Genomic DNA, 26,406 nt, shown 5'->3' on the forward strand with positions numbered 1-26,406 from the left:
TGTTTACGCAAAGAAAACACATTAATGAACTTTATGGGATGTGCGGTGTTGAACTGCTCGCTTCAGATCCTTCCAGAACGTTTCTATTGGATTAAGGTCAGGACTTTAACGTGGCCATTCTAAAACATTAACTTCATTCTTCTTTACCCGGTCTTTGGTAGAACGACTCGTGTGTTTAGGGTCGTTGTCCTGCTGCATGACCCGCTTTCTCTTGCGATTCAGTTCATGAACAGATGTCCTGATGTTTTCCTTTAGAGTTCGCTGGTATAATTCAGAATTCATTGTTCTATCAGTGATGTCGAGTCGTCCTGGACCAGATGCAGCAAAACAGGTCCAAACCATGACACTACCACCACCATGTTTCACAGATGGGATAAGGCTCTTGTGCTGGAATGCAGTGTTTTCCTTTCTCCAAACATAACATTTTTCCAACAGCCTTCTGGCTTGTCCACGTGATCTTTAGCAAACTGCAGAGGGACAGCGATGTACAGTTTAGAGAGCCGTGACTTTCTCCTTGTAACTCTGCCCTGCACACCATTGCTGTTCAGTGTTCTCCTGGTGGTGGACTCATGAACATGAACATTAGCCAACGTGAGAGCGGCGTTTAGTTGCTTAGAAGTTACTCTGTGTTCCATTGTGACCTCGCAGACTGTTACACGTCTTGCTCTTGGAGTGATCTTTGCTGGTCTCCACTCCTGGAGAGGGGAACGATGATCATGAATTCCCTCCATTTCTACACAATCTGTCTGAATGTGGATCGGTGGAGTCCAAACTCTTTAGAGATGGTTTTGGAACCTTTTGGTTCTCTTTATCTACATGTAGGACTCGAGTGAAGATCCGATGTGAGTGAGGGGGAAAAAACAGGGAGTCTGTCGACAGCTGCAATAACGCAAGTGATAGCGGGAACGAATTTGTTAACGCTGATATTCCACGTGTAATATAAACGGATAACAGACTGCTGTGGTATAGGAGAAATAAAACACTCTGGGGTCGAGTCACATGTCGACAAAACGGAAAACAATTAAGGGTGACGATGAGTGATGTTTTCAGACGATTCGAACCGACGACATTGTTCTAAAAGGGTGGTGAGAACACTGTTTAGTTAAAAAAGTGGAAATTACACCCATGTGTAGTTGTGTATATCGTCAGGTGTAGACCGCCGAGACGGTGATGAATACAGACCCGATCCTCCCCGCTGTATTCGCGAATCCACCGCCGACGTGTCGCGCTCCTGGGATTCGAACGCGGGCCTCGCTCGTGTCCACGGACGCCATCGCGACGAAAACACCATCAATTACGCTCAGAGATCGCAACCCGCACAGTCACACATCATTCGCTCTGCTCGTTAAGGGAGTCGCCCATCCGTCTTGCTGACGCAAATTACAAACGAAAAGAGTCCTAAACAAACGGCGCGCGTGCCGTAAACGCGTTATCCGACACCCCGCAACAAGCACTAACCTCGTTAGCCAATATTTTCCAAGCTAAACGAGTTAGCCGGAAACTCGTCTGACCCCTGCGTGTAAAGCTCACACTGAGCTCCAGCGCTTAACAAATCCATCACGGCATTATGGGAAGCTCCAGCTGGGACGGGACTGGGATCGCTGGGAAATACAGCCGTGTTTAAAAAACATCATTTAATATCCATCACTTTTCCTCACAGTGTGCTAATCTGCGGCGCGTCTGAGCCAGCAATGCTTGTTAGAACCCCAGGTTGAGGTCAAAGGTCGGCTGGAGGAAAAAAAATGAAAATCGCCCGATGCGCGCACTCAAAGCAGCACGTCCTGCGTGGGCCAAGTGTCCACTTAAAAGGCCCCTCGCTGAGCCAGACAACCTAAATTCGGAACGGAGCCGGCCTTTAGCAGAGACCAAATCGAATTCCTCACAATTAGCTGCCTTTAGGTGACAGGCTCCCGGGTGAGAGAGTCACACCGCAGCCCTGATTGGGTTATCACTCCTCTCCTGCGCCATCCAAATGTGACCGCAAGGAATTGTGGGATAGAAAAGAAGAACCAACCGGCAAACATGACCCAGCCGTAAACATTTCCTTACATGAACGCAAACCCGAGCATGACAAACGAGCGAGAGAAAAGTCCGCGAGAAGAAAAGGGGAAAAAAACAAAACAAAAAACGATCAGGGTTATTTATAAAGCCTCGGAAATATCGAGCACTTCTCCGAGCTCGCCCTTAAAGAGCGCTTAGATGTAGACGCTTCAGAGATGTTCGTAATCGTTCACGTCTGCGTCGACACTTTCCTGATCTCAGAGGGTTTCTCCTAAACATGCATCTCATCCACAAGTCAAATGAAAAGGAAGAAAATTGCATTGAAAGATTTCATACCAAGACGGCACGACGGTTGGAAGCAGCTCTTCTGTTCTGATGATGATGATGACGACGGCGATGATGCGGTGCCGCAGGAGCACGGCTGACATTCTGACAACCGGTGTATGATTACAAACCGAACGGATCAGACTTCTGTCCATTTCCCTATGACACAATTCAACAACTTAATCAAATCATGCTCTAGCTAGCTAGCAAAGCTTTAAATCAGTAGTACATTTAACCATCATTGGTAAAAAATAAATAAATAAATACACCTCCAATGGAAAATAAATAAATCAATCAATCACGAGCTCTCCATTTGGGTTCCTCTCAGAAGCACTTCAGGAGCATAGAGCAGACATTGGTCTCAATGCAGGCGTTTACACGCGTTTATTTATTTAGCAGAAACTTTCATCCAAAGCTATTTACAGTTGCGACAAGATGAGCAGAAAGTTCTCTCAGCTTCTGGAGGAGGAATCAAAACAAGTCAACAGAAGTTCTGGGGAACGCAGGTTCAAATCCCCACGATGTCATGGATATCAGGGGTCAAGAGTCCAACCAGGCAAAACTGGTGCTCTCTCTCTCAGCTGTCAATCACAGCGACACTAGCCAATCACGAGTGTCTGTGAGGTCACGTATGTAGAAGAAGGCAGCGTGTTCCTCTCTCAGCCGAATAAGCAACGTTCTCCAAGGAACAAGGGAGAGAAGCGTAGGTAAGTGTTAACTGCTCGGCCGTTTGGAGGTCCATGTAGGTGGCGATATCGGTGTCTGGAGGTCTTCGTGGTCTCGGGACAAAGTGTAACGACTCCCTCCATCCAGTAGCGACTCGAAAAAAGAGACACACAAAGATGAATTAAGAAAATATCACTCATCCTTTACAATGAAAATAATAAATAAATAAATCTATTGCAATAAACTAAATACATTTCTAATTTTTTTTTTTTTTTAAACAGTTTTATAAATTCACAACCTTACCTTCCTCTTTAAAGCCTGTGACTTACCGCCGGTCACGTTTTTCTTTGGATTGAGGAAAATCGGAAGTTTGCTCTTTTTGTGAGGATTGGGGGTGGGGGTTTTGTTTTGAAATGGTCTTTATATTTTCAGCCTTTTTTTTTTCTTTTCTTTTTCTTTTTTTTAAACCAGTGCTGCAGCAGCAGCTTGCGTTTCTTTTTTTTTCTGCTTCTTTTTTTTTTTCGGCTGATTTTTTTTCCTAGACCATTTCAATTCTTTATTTTTTTGACATTTCAGAATAAGCCGGGAGAAGCAAAGCAGTCATACAAACCATTAAAACTCATACATAAAATATGTACACAAACTAGCTCAAAAGGCTAACTGTGCTAAATGAAGACATTACATGTAACCCCAACATGCTCTTTGAAATTAAAAGTTAGTTATCGTACCCGGTTTTTCTGTGTTTTTTTTAAACGTGGCTTCTCATAATAGACCAGATTCGATGAAAGGTAATTCAATGTCTTTTTTTTTTTTGTGAAAAAGAAAATCTGGACCGTGCCGACTGAGACGTCGGCTCGGTGTTACTGCTAATGCATAAAACATGAATGGCATACTCATGGCAAAACAGCCTTTTAATTAAAAACAACCATTTAAACAAAAAAAAAAATGAAATGAAAAACAGGAAGTGATGCGAAGGTGGAGGTGGAGCTAGGCCGAGAGACATCTTCATCTTCGCCAGGAGCGTGGCTCGTTGTCGTCTTCTTCCTCGTCGTCGTCCTGTAGCAGCGCGTCGTCCACCAGGGAGTCCTCCTGGAACTGTGTGAAACCAGAACGCAAAGACGTGCATCAGTGTGACCGCGAATCATGTTAAAAATCATTTTAATAAATAATTTAGATTACAATTTTATTTTTACTATTAAATCTGTGCTTCATCAACTCATCTATATGCTTATTCACTCCAGCAGAGACTCCAAAAATGTGACCTTAGCGAGTTTCATGATGTCACACACACACGGGTTTAAATGAAGACCTCGTGTCTCATGCACACTTGTCTACCCGTATGCTGTCGTGGCTCCTGCTTAATACACTGCAGTTATAGTTTGGCGCCATCTACTGGCAATGTCCTAGACTTGTCCTTATTTGATGACTTCATCAGTAAGAGTCCTGCTGATCCCTGTTCTTCAGACGTCGTTTTGGCAAATCTAAAATCCTGTATGCTGGATTAACTCATAGTACAGGTGTAACGATACACTCTGGCTTCATGATTCGAATTCAATTTCGCAAAATATTCTCAACGTGCTACAAACAGAGGTTTAATATAATAATAATAATAGTAACGTACATTTTGTTTAACATTGTAACAAAATGTACTACAACAGGTTCACCATATCTTAACAATAAACACGTTTGATTGAATAAACAGTCAATGAACTGGGGAAAATGACAGATTTAAACAATGGTCAGAAAGAGAGCTCCAAAGTCGGCTAAAGCGCCCTACTTCTGCTGCATCGGATTTCGCAGGCGCTGCAGACCACAGAGGCTAGAACGTGCTACAATCTGGCTATCGGTCACTTCGTGTCACTTCACGTGTGCGCAAGATTCCCCATTCGTTCCCATAACGGTACGGCCTCGTGATGAAAGAACGCAATCACATGACCAGCATGGACTCTATGGGTTAAGCAGACTGGGAACGCTGGTGGTTCAAACTGCAATTGGATTAGACGAATCATTAAGAGAACGCTGATATTTTCACAACGCACACAAGTCACACTTTTGCGTCGCGATGTATTGTTACATCCCTACCGAACCCAGACTTGTGTTTTGTGCATCGATCTGTATACTAACAACACTTTACTTCACAAAGATCAGCCGCACATTCGTGCCTCACACGATCACAGACTCTCAAAACCTGTACAAACGTGACTTAACCCTTCAGCCTTGACACATTTGATCAGTGTGCTAATCTAATCGAATCTAATCTAACAAAGACACTGGGGACATGAAGCTGACCTCCTCTTCCTCGGGCTCGGCCTCGTCGGCGTCGGCTGCACTTAGAGGGATGGCTGGTTTGTACCAGGACAGACGCAGGTCCTGATTGTTCAACCTGACGCCATGAACCGCAGCCTGCAAGAGGAGAGAAAGGTCAGGAGCACCCGAGGGAGGGAGGGAGGGAGAAAGGGAGAGAGAGAGCGTAAGTATGAGTGAGTGAGTGTGTTGGCAGGTGGAGGTGCTTTAGTACATGAGTGTGTGATAGTGAGGCGGTTCAAAACGGCATGATCCTGTGTGTGACAAGTGTGTCTACCTGTTCTGCCTCTGTTCGGGTTCTGAAGGTGATGATGGCACCGAGGCTGGAGTCCTCCATCTGACAGTCCTCAATTTCACCAAATTGCTGACGAGACACAAAAACCCACGCACGTTTACACACAAGAACGGGCGGCAAAACGTACACTTCCTGTTCCCGTAGACATTCGGGAATATTGTTTACATGTTCTTTAGGGGTTTCGATGGATTTTAACACTGTAGGGAAAAAAATGAATAAATCACAGTGTGTGTGAGTGTGTGTTAGACTCACAGCAAAGTGCGGCAGCAGATCCACTCGGTCTGCCTCGGTGAAGCCGCTGATCTCCAGAGCACGGGGTCGATGATCCACCACGGAGTGGGTAGGAGCCCCTCTTGGTCTGCCTCTAATGCCCCGACCACGTCCCCGTGCTGACCCCCGACCCCGGGCTTGGGCCCCCCTCCCTCGCCCTGGGGTCAGAATGCCCCGCTTAGCTGCCTGAGCAGGGAGAAAAAGACAAACACGGTGAGTGAATGAGAAGACTGTCCGCACACGGTCACTTATGTACAAACACATGTATTTGGTCTCTGAGACTGAGTGTGTGTGTGTGTGTGTGTGTGTGTGTACCTCAAGCTGCAGCTGTGTGTATCGGAGTTTGAGCTGAGCAGTGTCCTCTCCGGCTTGTGTTTTCTTGTACAGATCGAGTTCGGTGTCCAACAACTCCTTCTGAGCCTGAACACACACACACACAGAATTACTCTAGGAGACAGAACCAAAACTGGGTTCTCTGGTATCGACACTGTACTAGGCATGACAGGTATGAAGGTGTAGTGTAACATCTGTGTGCACACACGTACCTGGGCCTTGGTTTTGATGCCGCTATGCAGTGGGCGTGTGCCGGACAGGCCCTTGATCTCCTCCTGCAGTTTGCTGATGCTGTTTGTCAGAGCGTTGAGTGTCTGCATCAGCTGAGCTTTGTCCTCGGCTTTCATCGACTTGTTCTTCTCGAGCTTAGAAATCAGCAGCTGAACACACACACACACAGTCAATGTTTCTCAAACAGTGAGGGGATCAAAGTAAAAAAAAATAATAATCCGTAAGCGTGTGAACGGTGGTGTTTTCGTGTCAGGGACTCACTTTCTGTGTCTCGATGTGCTTCTCCAGAATCTCCTGCTTCTTCTTCCTCACGTCCTGCTGGAGTTTTAGCGCCTCCTAGCAAGAGAAGTCAGGAAAATAAGCTGGCGTTTTAGTTCAGAAACGATAACCCGAGCTAGACGTAAGGAATAAATAAAAAGGAAAAGAAATCGGAATCGACAACAGGTCGAACAAAACGTCGCTATTTTCCTAAAACGCCACGTCCTTTATTCCTCATGACCAACCTGCTTCTTCTTCTTCAGCGCGTCCTCGGCGCCGGGGGCCGTCCCAGTCATCGCGCCCTTCTGGCCCGGCTTCAGCGCGGCCGGGTTATAAAACGTCTTCGTGAGTCCGGTGGAGGTGGAGAAGACCTGCGGAGATGAAGCAAGAAAAAAAAAGCGCTCGGTCTGTCTGTCTGTCTGGAAGACGCAAACGAAACACATCAGAGAGATAACGACGGAGCACCTTTCCTTCAGCCGGCGCCGGTTTAGAGAAGCCCAGCCGGTCCTTTACTGAGGATCGGGCGGCGCTCTGGGAAGACTGGAAACACACACACACACACACACACACACACACGTGTACAAAATTAAACCGACGTGAATTACGTAGCGCACCAAAAAATATATACGTAGGATAATACTACGCTGCAACCTGTGACGGAGGCGTGGCGTCGTGCAGCGGCTCTGCGCTGTTAGAGGGCAGGGGGCCGAGACGGTCTTTCACCGACTGCTTCAGACTGGTGGCTTCAGGCTGCTGTACGCTCTGATACAACACAACAGGACGCAAAACACAGACGTCGACGCCTCATTAAATGCACAGAAAACATCAAAAAGCATAAAACGCAGACTTCAGATATCATATACGTCCACGCCGAGAAGCGTGTGTGTGTACCACGTTGAGCAGGGTGTGTGACGGCGTGCCAAGCAGCCCGTCGTCTCTGTGCCAGTGCACTCTGATGAATCGGTTGTTGAGGACGGCCTCGGTGCTCTGCATAGCGCGCTTCGCTTCGTCTGGAGACTCGAACTGGATCAGAGCACTCTCGGGGTCATTGTTATAGGCGACCTACACACACACACACACACACACACACACACACTAATGAACCTGTTTCGCTAGATACCTCAAGAAACAATCATAAAAAATATAATCATAACACCATACAGTCATGCACTGCGGGTCAAAAGTTTGTGGACGCTCGACTGAAATGTTTCTCATGCTCGTTAAAAACTTTTTGATCTGAAGCTGTGTGATTAAATGTTTGAAATCGGTGTCATAGACAAAAATATAATCGTTCCACAATGTAGAGCCAATCGGGCAAAAATAATACAGCGAGACGGCGTGAGACGGAGCGCACCTGAAGGTTGACGATTTTCCCGAATTTGCTGAAGTGCTCGTTGAGCTTGCTGATGTTGTTCAGCTCTGGGGGAATCTGCCGGATGGCCAGCTTAGTGTTCGGCAGCGGAAACGGCACTTTCTTATTATGGTAGCCGTGATGGTTGGGCTTGTTGAAGTTCGGCCTGGTGAAGGAAAAGTAAATAGATGGAATAAGAGGCAAAGGGGAAAACAGCGCAACATGAAAATAGCATAGTTTAAAAGGTGAATGGATGGAGACTATATTACATTTGTAGGAATAAAAATCTTATTTGTTGTTATTACTCACTTATCAAACCAGGGTTTTTTAGAAGGAAGTCCCCCATCATGATGCCCCGCCCCTCTCTTCCTGGAGTCTGATTCCAACACGATCCGTGCAGTATTGCTGTTCAGCATTTTATCTGTGGAGATCACATGGAACAAAAAAAACAAAACAAAGAATCACAATATATTTCATTTCACAACTTTTTTAGGTTCATTCAGGAATGTGCATTAACGAATGGATTTATTATTTGTAGTAGTAGTCTTGGTCTCTGATAAAATTGTTTTTTCTCCACATTTTAGAACAATAACAGTCATTAAAACTCTGGAGTCACACAGATGGAACTATGGGAATCATGTGTTAAAAAAATCCAAAATAATTTAGTATTTTATCAGCTTCAAAGTAGACGCCCTTTTCACCTAGAATTTCCAGAAATGTATTCTTGGTGTTTTCTCGACCGATTTCTTGAGGAATTCCCGAGATGTTTTTTAAACAGTATTTAAGGATACCTATAACAGCAGGACACAGATTGTTTTATTCCTTACGCCGTTACATGCCGTATACAGGACATTACCTCGTGGAGGAAGATCCACTTCTCCCATAGTGAGCCCGATGAGGTTCGGCCTCTGCACGTTGACCCGGGGTCTATACGCAGGGCGAGAGTTCAGACTAGGAGCCTCGGGGTTGTACATGTCCGGTTCGAATGAATCTATAGACCATTAAACAGATGGGTTTAAAAATCCTGTTTCGTTTTGAAGATCAAATCTGATTGCATGACTGGTTAAGAATTTATTTCCATGTGATTCATATTCATGTGATTCATATTCATGTGATTCATTAAAGAATTTATTTCCATACAAACGCACAGCGGTTAGAGTGATTACCCGAGGTGAAGAGGGGAGGCAGCGGCTGTGAGAGCGGGGGTCGGATGCCTGACGTCACCAGGTGAAGCGGAGGCTGAGGGAGTAGAGGACGAGACGTGGAGACGATGGAGGGGACGGAGCTGGTCATGGAGTTTGGAGGAGCATCCAGTGCTGGGAGAGGTGGAGGAGGACCTGCACAACACATACACACACACAAAATGCTTTATCGTGGTTCAGGTAGGTCACTAAAACGGTTAAATCCTCACACAGAGGACCTCAGCTGAGGGTGCTTTGACACTATGTAAAGTGATGGGTGATGAAACGTTACCTGCGACAGGTGGGAGGCTGCCTGGTGCAACAGGGGGGCGGAGGTTAACCGGTGGAGGAGGGAGTAGACCGGGAGGTGGCGGTGGCAGACCTGGAGGGGGCTGACCATCCCCGACAGGAAGTGGTGCAGGCGGGAACGGGAGGATGCTGGGAAGGTTGACGTCCTCCACCACCACTGGATCGCTGCCGTGGTCGAACTGACACATATCGCCTCGCATACAGAAACCTTTCTCTGCGTACGGGGAAAAAAACAAAAACTCGGTTTAACCCAATGTAGCTTACATAATTAACATAAATAGACTGATATCTCAGACTCTTACGCTCCTCCCTCCTCCTTACCGTCGTAGTCACGACAACGTTTGCGTGAAGGGGGCGGAGCCGCTCTGCCGTAAGGGACGTGGTCCTGGTGGAAGTCAGACCAGCTCTCTGTGGTGCTGTTGCCATGGTGAGTGGGAGCGATGACGGTGATGGTGCTGCTGAGGGCGGGTACAGGGAAGTGGGAGGAGCTAGGAACAGAGGCGAGGGGTGGGGGTACGTAGGCCTCGGTGGCGCCGCCCTCTGGCCGCTCGTGGTCATACTTTGGTTTTCCAGATTCCCTGTCTGTAGAATAAAAATTTAAATAATGGCGGATTAAAATGGAATTAAACTGATTCAAGTGTCCTCTCACGCATTTTAAATGAATGGCATCTTAAAAGGAGGCGTGGCCTCTGCTTCAGTCTGTTCCAATGAATGAGGTATGGCCTCTGCTTCAGTCTGTTCCAATGAAGGAGGCGTGGCCTCTTTAGTCAGTCCTAGACAAGGAGGCATGGCCTCTGTGTCAGTCCTATCATTATAAATATAATAAGCCTGCAGTAGGGTGGAGTGTGTGTGTGTGTGTGTGTGTGTGTGTGTGTGTGTGTGTGTGTGAGAGAGAGAGAGAGAGCGTGTGTGTGCCAACCTCGACTCCTAGACCTGGAGCGGCTACGAGAGCGCGTCCTGCTGCGTTCCCGCTCCCTCTCACGTTCTCGGTCTCGCTCTCTTTCTCGATCGCGGTCTCGCAATCTGTCTTTGCTCCAGCTGCGACTCCGACTACGGCTGTAGCTCCGCCCCCTGCGTCGGTTGTAGCGTTCACGATATGAGTCACGTCTGGGCGGAGGACGCTCGTACTCTCGCTTTCTGGACCGATCGTCTTTCTTACGCTCGTCACTCCTCCTGCGGAATGGACGAAGTTTTAAAAGTGATCTATATTCATTATAATCGTGATTATTATTTAAAACCTGTGTGTGTGTGTGTGTGTGTGTTCACCTGCTGTCTCGGCTGTAACGTGAGCTGGACTGAGGGCTGTGGTTCACTCTTCTGGAGAACTTCTTCTCCCGTTCATCATCCCGACTCAGCTGGTACAAAAGCACAAAATGGTAAACCTTACACACACACACACACACACACACACACACACACACACACACACACGCACGCACGTGTATATACACCTCTCTCACCTCCTCTTTCTTCAGCTCGTCTTTGTCGGCGCGTGTGTGGCTCTCGGTCCTGCCTGCGGAGCTCAGCGTCTCAGCCTGAGGTAGGTAGCTCTTTGCGTTCACAGCTTCAAAAAGTTTATCCACAAACATCTGAGTCTCTGCGCAGAAACGACAGAGGTCACAAAAGCGTTCACTCCGAAGCGCACGGCAATCGATCGTGTGTTTTGTTGCACAGAAACCCGAGGAACGATTCTCACCCTTCTGGAGGAATACATCCAACTGGTCTATGCATAGTGCTCTCAGCTCCTTCTCCGACTTGTCCTTCTTCACCAAGGCCACCACGTATTTAGCGAGCGCAGACGGGTCAGCGTCACATCTGATAAAAAGAACGGAAAGAATAAAAGACAAAAGAAAACAAAAAGCCCAATGACTCCTAACCGTCTTCAAATCACGTAAACAGCTTAACACGTCACTTTAATAATAAACACGTTGTAAAGTAGCAGCCTGCAGAGACCTCTACACCAACCTGGACGTCAATGAAAAAAAAAATTTCATCGTTTATAAAACCTGACTTTTATATTTGACAAATCCAGCACTGAATAAATGAAAGGTTAAAAAACAAACATGACGGTTTCTCATAACTCCATTCAAGTGAAAAATAAAAATCTGATTTAATTATTCACTGAAATATTACCACGAAATAATATTTTCTTGCTAAATACTATTCAGAATAAAATAAACACTTCCACTGCTAATGGAAATACTTTCTTTTAAACAGAGCTTGCATTGAATAAAATAAAAATTATTTATATACATTTATATAGACATTTGTTTATGTTTATATATATATAGTTTCTAAATTTATATAACACTTCCAAAGAGTGGAAATCATTTTATTAATTTTATTTATATCATTTGTTGCTAAAAAATAAAAAATAGATAAATAAAAAAAGTCTCGAGAGTCTTAATCCTTAATCTCTGCTAAAGAAAACACTTTCTAAAATGTTTATTTCTGACAAATCTAGCGCTGAATAAAATATATTTATCGCTCCTCTTTTGGACACACCAGTTGTTATTATTATTATAAAGCTTTATTTTATTGCTATTGCACTGTAAACTGAAATGATAACACTGTGCAGGGATTGCTGCAGGATTTTTAATCGGAAACTGTCTCTTTATTTCTTCAGAATTTTTTTAATTTATCACTTCATACAAGCCAGAGTTCATTTAACTAGGAAATACAACTCAAGTCGCTACTTGTTTTTGTTTATTTGTTTGTTTGTTTACATGCAATAAGCAACTCGTTGCTAGCTTGTAGCTAGCTCGACACAACGTCACAATGCTAACTGGCTAACACGTTAGACTGAAATGAAACAGTGGCTAGGCTAACTCATACACTTACATTGGTTCCAGGGTTTTGGAGAGCCACGTCTTCAAGGCATCGAGGTTTTCAATTATCATTTTTCAGAAGAAAAATAAAACGAAGAAGAAGAAGAAGAAGAATAAAGCCAAATAGCTGAAGTGCTGAAGGTGAAAAAGTGCTAAGCTAACAACACACCAGGCCCAGGGATGCTAAAGCTAACGGTATCGCTACCCGGCCAAACTACGCGCAGTTTACACTAATTACTCCAAACATCTTCTCTTTTTTTATGTTTTTAACAGCAGGGTTGATTTTTAGAGCGGGATATTTCAGAATTACATCGGTGTCTTATCGGAAATGAGATCTGACCGTTTCATGAAGAAACGTCTAGAAATGAATCCCAATGCTTTTCTCGATTTTTCCTCTTTCTCCAGTTTCTACAAATGGCGACTGTTTACTCACGTTGTGGAATATCGCGAGAATAGCTCTCCGCTCACGATTGGTCTGGGAATCTCGCGAGAACAGTCAGCGAGCGCGATCTGTGGGCTTCATTGTAAAATACGTTATTTATTATTATTACTATTAGTAGTAATAACAGTAGTAGTAGTATTTATTTATTTATTTACCTATAGCGATACTAAATATAAACCTCTGATGTGGCTCATTTTTCATTCAAGCTTCAAGTTTTGTGCTAATAGACCGCTTTAATTTTACTTGTTATATTGTAGATCGCTAACTAGCCCATCCATAACTCAGTGCACGTGTGGCATATCGCTGCATTGCATTCTGGGACTTTGAATCCACTAAGTGTTCCAATGTCTCCACTACTTCTAGACTGGATTTCTCATTAATATGATGTGGAAATTGGTGACAGCAAAACCTCAGTGTTATCATGTATTGGGGCAGTGGTGGTTTGGCGGTTAAGGCTCGGGGTTACTGATCAGAAGGTCGGGGATTCAAGCCCCAGCACTGCCAAGCTGGCACTGTTGGGCGTTTGCGCAAGGCCCTTAACCCTCTCTACTCCAGGGGGCGCTAAATCATGGCTGACCCTGCGCTCTGACCCCAACCTCCTGACATGCTGGGGTATGCGAAGAAAAGAATTTCACTGTGCTGTAATGTATACGGGATCAATGAAGACTCTATCATTATTATTGAGGTCACCGAACACTATTGTAACTACGCAAGTAATTCACAGGAACAATGAAAATACAGAACCGACCAACAGATTAGCGCCAGAGTCGACAGACATGTCACAAATATCCGGCCTGAAAGACACATATACGTGTATCTTTTAGGCCGGAGATTCCCCTTTAGATTTTGAACACTAACACAAACATGGCCCTGAACGAATATATAAATACATATTTAATTGTGTGTGGTTACACCGAGTGTTTGTTAGCATTCTAACGAGTGTGTGTAATTCCACTGAGAGCGAGTCGAAGCGAAGGCTCCTGATTGGACGGCTGTTGTAAAACCCACGATGTCATAAGCTGGAAGTCAGAACCCAACACACACGAGACACGCACGATGACGTGAACGACTTTCAACACAACTTTAATCATGATCATTTTCTTTGAGTGTATACAAAGCATTAATTTCTTTTTAAAATCTGTACAGATCAGGGAGACATTTTATTTCAAAACCATCTCTCACAACTGGTCGTACCTGGGAAGTGCAAAAAAAAACATTACAATTCAGACGGAAATAAAAATCATGCTGTACATACGGTATACATACATATATATATATATAGCACAGATATACACACACACATATCCATTGGTGACGGTTAAATCACAGGTCTGATACAGATATGACTAAATCGGATTTGTTAAGTAGATTTTTGTTCCTTTATTTATTTATTTTTTACTGTGTGGAATGCTGCTGGAGGTCAAAGGTCATGGCTCTAAATCATGGGAGGAAGTCAGGGAATTAGAAAGGCACTCAATTTTCATAAAACATAGGAAAGGAATTTTCAAGAAATGAAACGCTCGTCAACAACAACAACAACAAATAATACACCACAAGACTGTCAAAGTGTAAGAAAAACATTCAGGATTTAAAAAAAGAGAGGTGTCTACAAAGTTGCCTACGATGATTAGTCTTGTAGTGTTTATTAGCTTTATCTCCATTTGCAGCTCGAATACAGAAACAGGAAGCACTTCAACTGAGCACATTAAAGGAGAAAACACACACACAAGGGCTGCGTCCCAAACGCTAGTGTTCTAGTAATACACTGCATACATATTTCTATGAAGCCCATACTCCTAGATCATAAATGTTTCCATTTAAGTCGATAACAGCTCATAAAGATTAATAAGTAAGGGTCATAATTTCTTATTTTGTAAGTTATATAAAAATATATATATATATTTTTTTAAACGTAGCACTTTCAATAAAGGCCATATTTATAAGCGCTTATGAATACATTTATAACATGTTATAAAGCATTCACAAAACATTATACACCTCGACTTAATTATTTATGAGTCTCCGTGAAAAAAGAATCAACGGCGACGTGGTGTAACGAAACGGAGTTACAGTCACCAACCCCAGAGTGGACGGTTTTCCTTTAAAAGTGTTTTATTCCTCTTATACCACAGCAAATTGTCAACGATCACAATTCGTCATTTTTAACGAACGACATATTTATAAAATAAAAAAAAAAAAAAAAAAAAAAAAAAAAAAAAAACGTATTATAACTATATGTCCTGGAACGTCCACGAAACCTTCACGCAACTATCAGTTCTTGTTATCACTTACGTTATAGCAGCTATAAATCCCTCCCTCGCCACCTCTTCTCACCCCCCGTTCATGAAGACGGAAAAAAAAAAAAAAGCATCTCGTCGAGCAGAAAAACTCCTCGGACCGTCACGAAGCGCTGACGCTACAGACTCCTTCCATAAACGCTACACAAACATCTCTCAGAAAACACCACCATATCAACGAGTACACCTTTCACAAATCCATTAACTCGGATGCAGGGCGTCCCGAACACGAGTGCCTCTGAACGAGCGGTTGCTATAGAAACGAGAACGTATTAATATAAACCTGTCCGTCACGTCACAGCCGGAGCTACTTTCAGAGCCGTGCTGTTCCAGAGGATTCACCGACACGCTCTGAACCGAGAGCCTTGCTGTGGAATGATGTGCTCGAAATAAATAAATAAATATACACACACACACAAATAAATAAACAAAAGTTGCACCGCAATTGTCGTTATTGATTCCTTATAATGTATAATCGAACACCGTCTGGTGTCCTGGACAACCTTTAGAACTAAAAATGACCTGTGAATAAATATAAACGCAAATGGAATATATCTGCTCATATACATATTATATATCTCACCTGAGATCACTTCCCGTCCCTCCTGGGTTAAGCGCATGTCTGTGTCTCCTCATTATTTTGTGTAATAAATCAGAAATTTCCACATTATAAAGAAAAAAAAAAATAGTAGTGTAAATAAATAACTAGTTTATAAATAGATAGTGTTTTACATCTTAAATAGAATGATATAATCAGGAATAATAAGTGTAAGCTTACTAAAAACACTGATATTTCAAATGTTCACAATGTTCTTATAACGGTCAATAAATACGAAATTAATATTTATGTTTATACACAGGCCATTCTTAATGATAAAGCTTGTACGGTACACGACATGGTGTTATAATGAATAGATATTAACTCACGATTATAATGCACGTTATCAAGGAGAGTTATGAGGCTATATATATATATATATATATATATATATATATATATATATATATATATATATATATATATATATATATATATATATAGCCTCATAACTCTCCTTGATAACGTACATTATAATCGTGATAAATCCACCATACACATGGATTTATATTGTGTATACATTTATAATGTGTTTATGAATTGTTAAAACATTATATCTTCTAATAAAGCAGTGTGCAAAGGGGGGGTTGGTGATGTAACGCTTTATGAACACGACTCATATTACCTATAAAGTGCAACGCATTGTAATACATAACTATAAGAATGTGTATCATTCCTTATGGAAGCATTATAACATGATATGACCGTGTACACGAGTTACTATAGGTATGACCTTAACTGGAAGGATTATTTCTTTCCAGAGCACGGTGACAATGATATGGGCTTCAGGACAGCTCGGAAGATCACGTGGTGTCGAAGGACGTGTATTAATACGATGGCACCGCACTATCTAGGGATGAAGTATAGCGTTTGGGACACGCCCTATTAACCCAGAGTAAGCATGAGATCACGCAGTCATACAGGAAGCACACGGCATCACGCCCTCACTGACATCATCACTAGAGCATTTTGGCATTTAACAGGACGTGAGAAAAGAGACACACCGATCTGAAATCACCGCATCGGCCACGCCGGGCGGAACGCAGGCTGAAAAACACGGCCTGGTTTTAACATCCAAAACACACCATACGGAAATATTTCAACGTAGAGTCTATATACAGCAGCGTGTAAACATTAAGGCTGGAGGAGGCGACGGAATATCAGACGATGAAGACGTGATCGAAGATCCTTCATGATACAAAACATATATATAGATAGAGAGAGAGAGAGAGAGAGAGAGAGAGAGAGAGAGAGAGAGAGAGAGAGAGAGAGTGTGAAAGGGAACTTCAGTCTTTTCTCGTGAAAAAATATACTTTCCCAGAATAATTGTTTAAGATTGTTTCCAGAATTTCTGTTTGGGGTCTCGTACAAAATATTACAATATTACACCTCCAAATCACGCTCATTTTTTTCTCTTTAGACTGCCTAGGCACACATTCTACACAAAATCCCAAATTAACCACAATATATATATGCATACGTTATATACGTATGTATGTGTATATATATATATATATATATATATATATATATATATAAATAACTCACATCGAAAGAATTTTTTTGTTTGTGTTTCATTTCTAAAAGTCAAATGACGTGCAATTTTACTTTAAAAAAAAAAAAAAAAAAAAAAAAAGAAAGATTTCGGAAATGTTTTTGAGTTTTAGGAATATATTTATGCATGAAAGTGATAATAAAGAGGGGGGAAAAAATGTCATGAATTTCGTCACACTAAGAGGATGAAATACGAAGCGCACCCGGGAGATCGCAAGCCTCCGTTTCTCTTCGTCATCTTGATTTGTTCGAATATTTTTCAGATTTTTTTTTTCCAAAAAAAGTTTCCTGAACGAACTTTTATTTAAAAAAAAAGAAAAAAAAAGTTTCCTACTTCCCCAGGTTCGCGCATGACTGCTAAACGTTTTCAACTTTGAGACCTGTGCGAGAAACCTGTTGTATTAAAAATGTCTTTTTTAAACAGCCAAAGTGTTTTTTTTTTAAAAAATAAATGAATAAATCAACAGTGATATTATAATTTCTACAACAAAAAAAAAAAAGGTACAGATGTAGACTGCAGTCTCAGTGAGTGACCGTGAAGGCGGTTGGTGTTGGAGAAATACCACCCATGTGTGTGATACTTCCAGAAAGTGCATTGTGAGGTCATTTTCATGGTAGCGGTATTACAGAAACATCACCTGCTGCTTGAGAACGCATTTATATATATATATATATATATATATATATATACATACACATATATATACATACACATATATATATATATATATATATATATATATATATATATATATATATATATATATATATATGTGTGTGTGTGTGTATACTGTCGATTTGTAACATTTATATACTCTGCCGGTCAAAATCGTCCGAACACACCGTATTAATTACATTTTTTTTTTTTTTTAGAAAAATCCCCATACATGCAGGCTTTTAATATTTTAGGAAAATATAAATTTTCTTTAATCTAACATAAATAATTTTCCTCATTTCTTTTTTTTTTCCCCTCTTTAAAAACTTCCTACACAAAATCCCACAACAATTACAAATGATTTTGTTGTTGTTGTTGTTTCAGACTCGTCTATTTTGTGCATTGCACACAGACGGGTGGTAAAGCGTTACGTGTCCTTGAGTAACTTTTTCCCAATAATCTTATACTACACACTTCTCACTACTTTGATTTCTCGTTATTCTTTATTCACACATGCACGAGCTTCTACGACGCCGGCCGCTTCGATACACGTTTATACGACGACGTCTGGCTCGCCGTTTCAAATAAGCCCCGCCCGTCCGCCGTGGAGGCTCCGCGACTCCGTCAACTTGCTCCCGTTAAGTCGAAATCTAAACCTAAATACATCCCGAAGGGTTTTTATTTCACCGCAGCCAATGATTACAGTGCTTTATTTACGAAAGAGCGGCACCGGCGTACTTCTGATCCATTTTCGTTTACACTTATCGTTGTAGAACGCTCCTGTCGTCACTTACGATACAGCAGGGACGAGCAGACCGTCCCTCGTCAGCCTCTCGTCCGTTTCCCTCTTTAAGTCACCGCGACAGCTCGGACTGCTAAAAGCGCACTGACGCCGGAGACTCCTTCCTTGAATCTTAAACGTGTCTCCTTACGTCAAACTCGACCCCATCGACGACTATACACTGTTCTTTGTAGAACAACAAAACGTACTTTAACCCGCTCCATATCGGACTTCGTCCCTGCGTGACTTGTTACTATAGAAACCATAACGACCGATCATTACAGATTTGAGAATTTCCACAGCGTCGTGGAATAATAAACTGCAACATTAAAAAAAAACAAAAAAAAACATTTAAAATGACCTTCAATTATTCGAAACATTTTGACTGGACGTGTGTGTGTGTGTGTGTGTGTGTGTGAATACTGCCCTGAATATTTCTGCTAGGAAATATCCATGTTTGAGAAAAGTCCGGAAGTCTGTCGATCGTGACGAATCACACTGAACTCGATGTAAAACTGAATGAGGATCTCGGGGGGCAAGAAAACAAAGGAATCGGTGTGTCTCTATGTCACAACGTTGTTAATAATAATAATAATAATAATAATAATAATAAAGCTCAATCCTTCAGTTAAGAACGAGGAAATCTCCATAAAGAAAAACAATCACACACACACACACACACACGTATATAAACACACAAGTGCATGCACACGCACAAGATTTAAAAGAAGTCCGGTAACTGAGTCGCGTGGAAGTACTCTATACTGCATAGTAAACAAACGCCGAGTGCATGGCTTCAAAACTGGAATAAAGAGGACGAGGGCAGCGACGGCACCCTCCCCCCCCCACCCCCGCCCCCTCCCCGCGGAGCGTACGGCGTGGACGCGGCGGTTCTCACGCCGTATCTCGGGAAGACTCGGACGATTGGTCGGTCGCTGCATTACAGAGTGGAATGTACCGTTAGCAGTCCTTTTTTTTTTTTGGGGGGGTGGGGTTGGGGGGTGGGGTTTGTATTGCTTTGTTGCTTAGAGTTATGACTACTGAAGCCCTTCATCTGTTTACTGTAGCGTTAAACATCACCTTCATTTCAATAAATAATCTAGAATTCAAGTAAGAAATCAAACACATTCAGACAGTCTCACACACACATACACATGCGTACACACAGTGATCAGCATTCCTATGGGTGTGTATGGTGTGTGTGTGTGTGTGTGTGTGTGTTAAGAAGTAAAAGGCAAAAAGATACAACAAGGCCACTGAAAAAAAAACAAATGGAATATTTCCGACACACACACACACCTAAACACACACACACCATTGTTGTAGTGGCGTTACTGCTATTAATGTGAGTGTGTGTGTGTGTGTGTGTGTGTGTGTGTGTGTGTGTGATGATATGGTTAGGGGTAGTAATCGAATCCGACACACTCAGCTGGACGTGAGCGCCCGCGCCAGTCCAACACACTCGTCTCTAACCGTACAACACACACTACACTTCCTTCCTCGCTCCATCCTGATTGGTGAATGGTGGGGCAGTGGGCGGAGTCAAATCTGCTCCTGGGTGGGATATTCGGTCTCGCCGGATGAAATCTGGGTCATGCGTTTGCTGGAGCCCCAAAGCTTCCGCGTGATCTGACCCGAACGCGTCTGAGAGAGAGAGAGAGAGGGGAGAGGGGGAGAAGAAGAGGAGGGAAAAGAGGGAACAGGATAGGAAGATGAAGCAGGGGATGAGAACAAATAGGAAGAGGGAGAGGAAATCAAGAGGAAGAGAAGCAAAGCAGAGGATGAAGAGGGGAGGAGTGGGAAGAACAGAGGAAGACGAAGAAAATGATCAGAGGAACAGACAGAGGAGAGGAAGAGGAAGAAGAAGAACGAAAGCAGAGGAGGAAAAAGAGAGAAAGAGTACATAATGCGAAACAGGACAGGAAGAGGAACCAGAGGACCAGACACAGGAAGAAGGAGGAGGAGGAATAGGAGGAGAATCAAAAAGAGAAACGGACAGAGGACAAGGAGGAGAGGAAGAGGAAGATGAAGAGTGGAAGAGGAGGAAAAGAAAGCAGAGAAGGAAAAAGAAAAAAAAATGGAACAGGACAGGAAGAGGAATGGTGGGGAGGGATGAGCAGAGGACAAGGAGGAAGGGTGAACAGAGGAAGAGAGGGAAGAAAGAGAGGAGAAGAAGAGGAAGAAGATGAGCAGAGGACGAAGAGGAAGAATAAGCAGAGGAAGAGAAGGAAGACAAAGAGGAGAAGACGAGCAGAGGACACGGAGGAAATAAGAAGAAAGGAAGGGGACGAGAAACAAAGCAGGGGACGAAAAAATGGAACAGGGCGGGAAGAGAAAGCGTAGCATGAGGCAGAGAAGAAGAGGAAGACGAAGAGGAGAGGAAGAGGAAGAAGAGGAAGAAGATTAGAGGAAGGAGATGAGCAGAGAAGGATTTGGAAATGAAAAAGAGGAGAGGAAGGAGAAGGAGACGTGGTGGATGGAGAGGAGAGATGGAGAGAAGAAAGAGGTCAGAAAAGAAAGAAGAGCGAATGAGGAGATCGGAATAAAGACATGAGATGAGAAAAAGAAAAGGAGGAACGGAGAAAAGGGATCAGGCATGAAGGAGAAGAAAAGGAAGGAACAGTAGCAGGGAGGAGAGAGTAGGAAAAAGGAATTGAAAAGAAAGTAAAAGGAATAAAGAGAGATGAGTGATGTCAATATTCCTTTCATCTCTCAGTGCTGTGCTGATATGTGTGTGTGTGTGTGTGTGTGTGTGTGTGTGTGTGTGTGTGTGTGTGTGCGTGTGTGTGTGTGTGTGTGTGTGTGTGTGTACCTCGGCTGGTTTTCCCACTCCCACCACGATCAATTTTCCGTCCTGCAGCCCCAGCAACACGTGAGACTGCTCCTTCGGCACCGACACACACCGGATCGGCACACGCATCGCCACAGGACACACACACAGCACCAGGCTGCCATGGCAACCACGAGAACAACAACATTTCAGTCAGAATACACAGTCTGGACAAACCGACAGGAAACATACAGACTGAAGATAAGAGAAGGAGAAGAGACAAGACGAGATGGGAAGAGAGAGGAAGAGAAGAGAAAAAAAAAGAGAAGGAGAAGAGAAGGAGAAGGAGAGGAGGAATAAACAAATAAAAGAGAAGTGAAGGAGAAGGAGAAGTGGAATAAACAGAAATAAAGGAGAAGAGAAGGAGAAGAGGAGTAGAAGAGAGGAGGAATAAACAGAAATAAAGGAGAAGAGAAGAGGAATAAAGAGAAATAAAGGAGAAGAGAAGAGGAATAAAGAGAAATAAAGGAGAAGAGAAGGAGAAGAGGAGTAGAAGAGAGGAGGAATAAAGAGGAATAAAGGAGAAGAGGAGGAGAAGAGGAATAAAGAGAAATAAAGGAGAGGAGGAGGAGAAGAGGAATAAAGAGAAATAAAGGAGAGGAGTTGTACCTGTACAGGTCTCTGATGGAGAGAAAGCCCTGTTCACTGCCGGTGATGATGAACTCTCCCGACACACACACATCCGTCACCTGCTCCTTCAGAGGCTCGCTGCACAGGTGTTTCCCGTTCACTGAGTACAGGTGCAGCGTGTTCTTATCCTGAACATCACCACAACACACCATCAGCACCATCACACAACCCCCACACATCAGCACCTTCACACAACCCCCACACATCAGCACCATCACACAACCCCCACACATCAGCACCTTCACACAACCCCCACACATCAGCACCTTCACACAACCCCCACACATCAGCACCATCACACAACCCCCACACATCAGCACCTTCACACAACCCCCACACATCAGCACCTTCACACAACCCCCACACATCAGCACCTTCACACAACCCCCACACATCAGCACCTTCACACAACCCCCACACATCAGCACCATCACACAACCCCCACACATCAGCACCATCACACAACCCCCACACATCAGCACCATCACACAACCCCCACACATCAGCACCATCACACAACCCCCACACATCAGCACCATCACACAACCCCCACACATCAGCACCATCAAACAACCCCCACACATCAGCACCTTCACACAACCCCCACACATCAGCACCATCACACAACCCCCACACATCAGCACCATCACACAACCCCCACACATCAGCACCTTCACACAACCCCCACACATCAGCACCTTCACACAACCCCCACACATCAGCACTAGTCCCACAACCCCCACACATCAGCACCTTCACACAACCCCCACACATCAGCACTAGTCCCACAACCCTGCCCTTACACCAGCTTCATTATTATTATTATTATTATTATTATTATTATTATTGCCTTGTTCAGGATACTGCTAGAAAATCGAACCTTCACCCACTAGCAAGCAAACATGTCTGACTTGTAAGCACGTAGCAACTGATGCTGCTGCCTCTTGTGGGCGTGGCCTGTTCAGAGTTATTGTTTTAGCTTTAATGTGGAACAGTTACATGTATATATTCTATAACTTCTAAAACAGACTAGATTTATTAACGTATTAATCAGTGTGAAAATCAGTTGTTTGCTTTACTTGTTAGATGTCTGGCTTCGTACTAGCTTTGTTAGCGGATTGGCAAGCGCACATTAACTGCACAAGCTACGCAGAGCAATATACATACAGTACGCAAATACACTGCCCTCCACTAGTATTGGCACCCTTGGTAAATATGAGCAAAGAAAGCTGTGAAATGTGTCTTTATTGTTTAATCGTTTGATCTTTTGTTCAAAAACATTCACAAAAATACTCCGCTCTCATGGATATCAAATTGCAAACACAACACGAAAAGTTGTTAAATATAGGTGTGCAACAATTATTGGCACCCTTTTAGTCAATACTTTGTGTTACCTCCCTTTGACAAGATAACCGCTCTGAGTCTTCTGCTATAACGCCTGATGAGGTTGGAGAATACATGGTGAGGGATCTGAGAGCGTTCCTCCGTACAGAACCTCTCCAGATCCTTCACATTTCGAGGTCCACGCTGGTGGACTCTCCTCTTCAGTTCACCCCACAGGTTTTCTATGGGGTTCAGGTCAGGGGACTGGGATGGTCAGGGCAGGAGCTTTATTTTGTGGTCAGTAAACCATTTCTGTGTTGATTTTGATGATGTTTTGGATCATTGTCCTGCTGGAAGATCCAACCACGGCCCATTTGAAGCGTTCTGGCAGAGGCAGTCAGGTTTCATTTAATATCGGTTGATATTTGATGGAGTCCATGATGCCATGTATCCTAACAAAGCATTAAAGATCCACCTCCATATTTAACCGTGGGCATGAGGTACTTTTCCATACGGCTACCTCTCTGTGTGCCAAAACCAGCTCTGGTGTTTATTTCCAAAAAGCTCTATTTTGGTTTCATCTGACCGCAGAACCCGATCCCATTTGAAGTTCCAGTAGTGTCGGCACACTGAAGACGCTCGAGTTTGTTTTTGGATGAGAGTAGAGGCTTTTTTCTTGAAACCCTTCCAAACAACTTGTGGTGATGTAGGTGACTTCAGATTGTAGTTTTGGAGACTTTCAGACCCCAAGACACATCTAACGTCTGCAGTTCTCCAGCTGTGATCCTTGGAGATTTTTTGTCCACTCGAACCGTCCTCTTCACAGTGTGTTGAGACGATACAGACACACGTCCAGTTCCAGGCTGATTCATAACATTTCCAGTTGACTGGAACGTCTTAATTATTGCCCTGATGGTGGAAATGGGCGTTTTCAATGCTTGTGCTATTTTCTTACAGACACGCCCCATTTTGTGAAGCTCAACAACCTTCTGCTGCACATCACAGCTATATTCCTCGCTCTTACCCATTGTTATGAATGACTAAGGGAATTTGGTCTGTGTGTTACCTCATATTTATACCCCTGTGAAACAGGAAGTCATGATTGAACAATTTCCTGTTCCTAGTCACCCAGGTGTACTTAAATTTGTAAAATATCAATGGGAATATACTTCAAATATATTTTTCTCACATGAATTCATAGAAGTCCCAATAATTGTTGCCCACCTATACTCAAAGATTTTTTGGGTATAAACCTGTGTTGTGTTTGTAATTGTCTTACCCATTGTTATGAATGAATAAGGGAATTTGGTCTGTGTGTGGATTTGTCGCGTCGCTGCGTCATAGCTGATTTGCAAAGAATCTCAACTGTCGGGTAGAAATGAACCACCGCCTGTCGCTTTGTCTCCTGCCTGAGTGAACGCAGGTCTTTAAGCAGACTTTAAAACTAATTTCAGCATCTGTTGTTCAAGACGGCAGGAGAAACGGATCAATACTTCGCAACGATCTTGAGACAAACACACAAACCCACATCAGTACCATACAGTAGTACCATGTGAGCAAAACATTTGTGTGTGTTAAGATTCTAACGAGTGTGGAATTGCACCGAGAATGCTGACTGGTCAGTTGGTTTAACAACCACTATGAGATCATAGTCAGCTGACATTCAAACTCAACAAACAGGTGTACATTAAGGGCAAAAATCTTAGACCAGCCGCCTCTAGGTAGGTGTGTGTGTGTGTGTGTGTGTGTGTCTGTGTTACCTTCAGCGTGGCCTTGCCCTCTACACAGGTGTGTACGACCACGTGACCCTCCCAGGACATGGCCAGGTGTGTGACACACACAGGTAGAGAGCTCTCACACGGGGGACGCAGCGAGTGCAGGTACTGTCCTCTCCTCACTGTGTGGATAATCACTGTGCCGTCCTACACACACACACACACACACACACACACACACACACACACACACACACACACACCTTCACTTTGTATCAGGCATCTAAGCAGAGATGATAACGACTACAATTATTGAGGATGGAACTCAGTGCAAAAGTATTCACCCCCTTTGGAAAACATTGAAAAACTGTATTTTTTGGTGTATTTTATTTATTTTTTTAAACGTTATATTCGGGTCTAATGACGGGGAACAGACTTGAGCATTCAGTGTGTTTTGTTGCGTCATGCCAGCAACGGACCTTTCTCTGCTGCTGGCCTGCGTTTGTACAACATCTACATGGATTTGCCTGCGCTGTATTGAATTAAACATCTTGCCCTTGTCCCTGATTGGCTGAAACGCAACACACCCACCACGCTCATTTGCATAAATTCAAGCTTCAGTGGTTTTTGCAGCTGTGCGGCGAACTTGAGTTCACCTTTCCACATCCTCAGGGGATAATAGCATGCAAGTGGAAACATGGTGTGTGTGTGTGTGTGTGTGTGTGTGTGTGTGTGTGTGTGTGTGTGTGTGTGTTACCCGTGCTCCTGAGACGGCCATGTCCAACTCTGAGCTGATACACACACTCGCTACCTCGTCTGTGTGTCCGTACAGCACCTGCAATGGTTTAGGGCTCAGACCCACTGGAGCCCCGCCCTACACACACACACACACACACACACACACACACACACACACACACACACAATGAGCTCTCATACACTTCTTTCTGTCCTGTATGTTTAAGTGGCTTCTAAAATTGAAGGCTAGTGACATGCATATGCATTTCACACACGCACACACACACACACACACACACACACACACACACACACACACACACACACACCTGCTGCAGCACCTGCCACACCATGCAGGTGTTGTCTCTGGAACCAGAGATCAGGTGAAGCCCACAGTGATCTGTCGCCAAGCAGGTTACCACATCTGTAGAACACACACACACACACACACATTATTTCACACAAATAGTATGTGATGATGTTTTTATAATA

General features: G+C 43.5%; 2 protein-coding genes across 4 annotated transcripts in view; both read right to left on the reverse strand.

Annotated features, from left to right (window-relative positions):
• Positions 1–3,379: 3,379 nt before the first annotated feature.
• rbm26 (RNA binding motif protein 26) lies at positions 3,380–12,779 on the reverse strand. 2 transcript variants are annotated; one of them, XM_017480314.3, is made up of 22 exons: positions 12,365–12,779; positions 11,220–11,338; positions 10,984–11,120; positions 10,790–10,878; positions 10,443–10,696; positions 9,845–10,105; positions 9,507–9,737; positions 9,200–9,370; positions 8,890–9,024; positions 8,343–8,454; positions 8,037–8,199; positions 7,574–7,744; positions 7,334–7,444; positions 7,148–7,222; positions 6,928–7,053; positions 6,686–6,760; positions 6,406–6,573; positions 6,176–6,280; positions 5,843–6,046; positions 5,573–5,659; positions 5,281–5,394; positions 3,380–4,086 (listed from the first exon to the last, which is right to left on the reverse strand). In XM_017480314.3, the coding sequence occupies exons 1-22, from the start codon at positions 12,421–12,423 to the stop codon at positions 3,997–3,999; spliced, it is 3,057 nt and encodes a 1,018-aa protein (XP_017335803.2). In that variant the 5' UTR covers positions 12,424–12,779; the 3' UTR covers positions 3,380–3,996. The 2 variants fall into 2 exon arrangements, with proteins under 2 accessions (XP_017335803.2, XP_017335802.2); XM_017480313.3 differs by having other exon boundaries at positions 9,182–9,370.
• A 6,866-nt stretch (positions 12,780–19,645) lies between these two features.
• nbeal1 (neurobeachin-like 1) overlaps positions 19,646–26,406 on the reverse strand; it is a 72,682-nt gene continuing 65,921 nt past the window's right edge. For both annotated transcript variants that reach the window (XM_053683496.1, XM_053683495.1), the window contains 6 exons: positions 26,244–26,338; positions 25,934–26,050; positions 25,222–25,383; positions 22,118–22,266; positions 21,491–21,626; positions 19,646–20,322 (listed from right to left, as the gene is read on the reverse strand). In XM_053683496.1, coding sequence (XP_053539471.1) covers positions 20,221–20,322; positions 21,491–21,626; positions 22,118–22,266; positions 25,222–25,383; positions 25,934–26,050; positions 26,244–26,338 — 761 coding nt within the window. In that variant the 3' untranslated portion in view covers positions 19,646–20,220. The remainder of the gene's footprint in view (positions 20,323–21,490; positions 21,627–22,117; positions 22,267–25,221; positions 25,384–25,933; positions 26,051–26,243; positions 26,339–26,406) is intronic.

Source organism: Ictalurus punctatus, chromosome 11 (assembly GCF_001660625.3).
Source record: "Ictalurus punctatus breed USDA103 chromosome 11, Coco_2.0, whole genome shotgun sequence".
In the NCBI taxonomy this organism is placed as follows: Eukaryota; Metazoa; Chordata; class Actinopteri; order Siluriformes; family Ictaluridae; genus Ictalurus; species Ictalurus punctatus.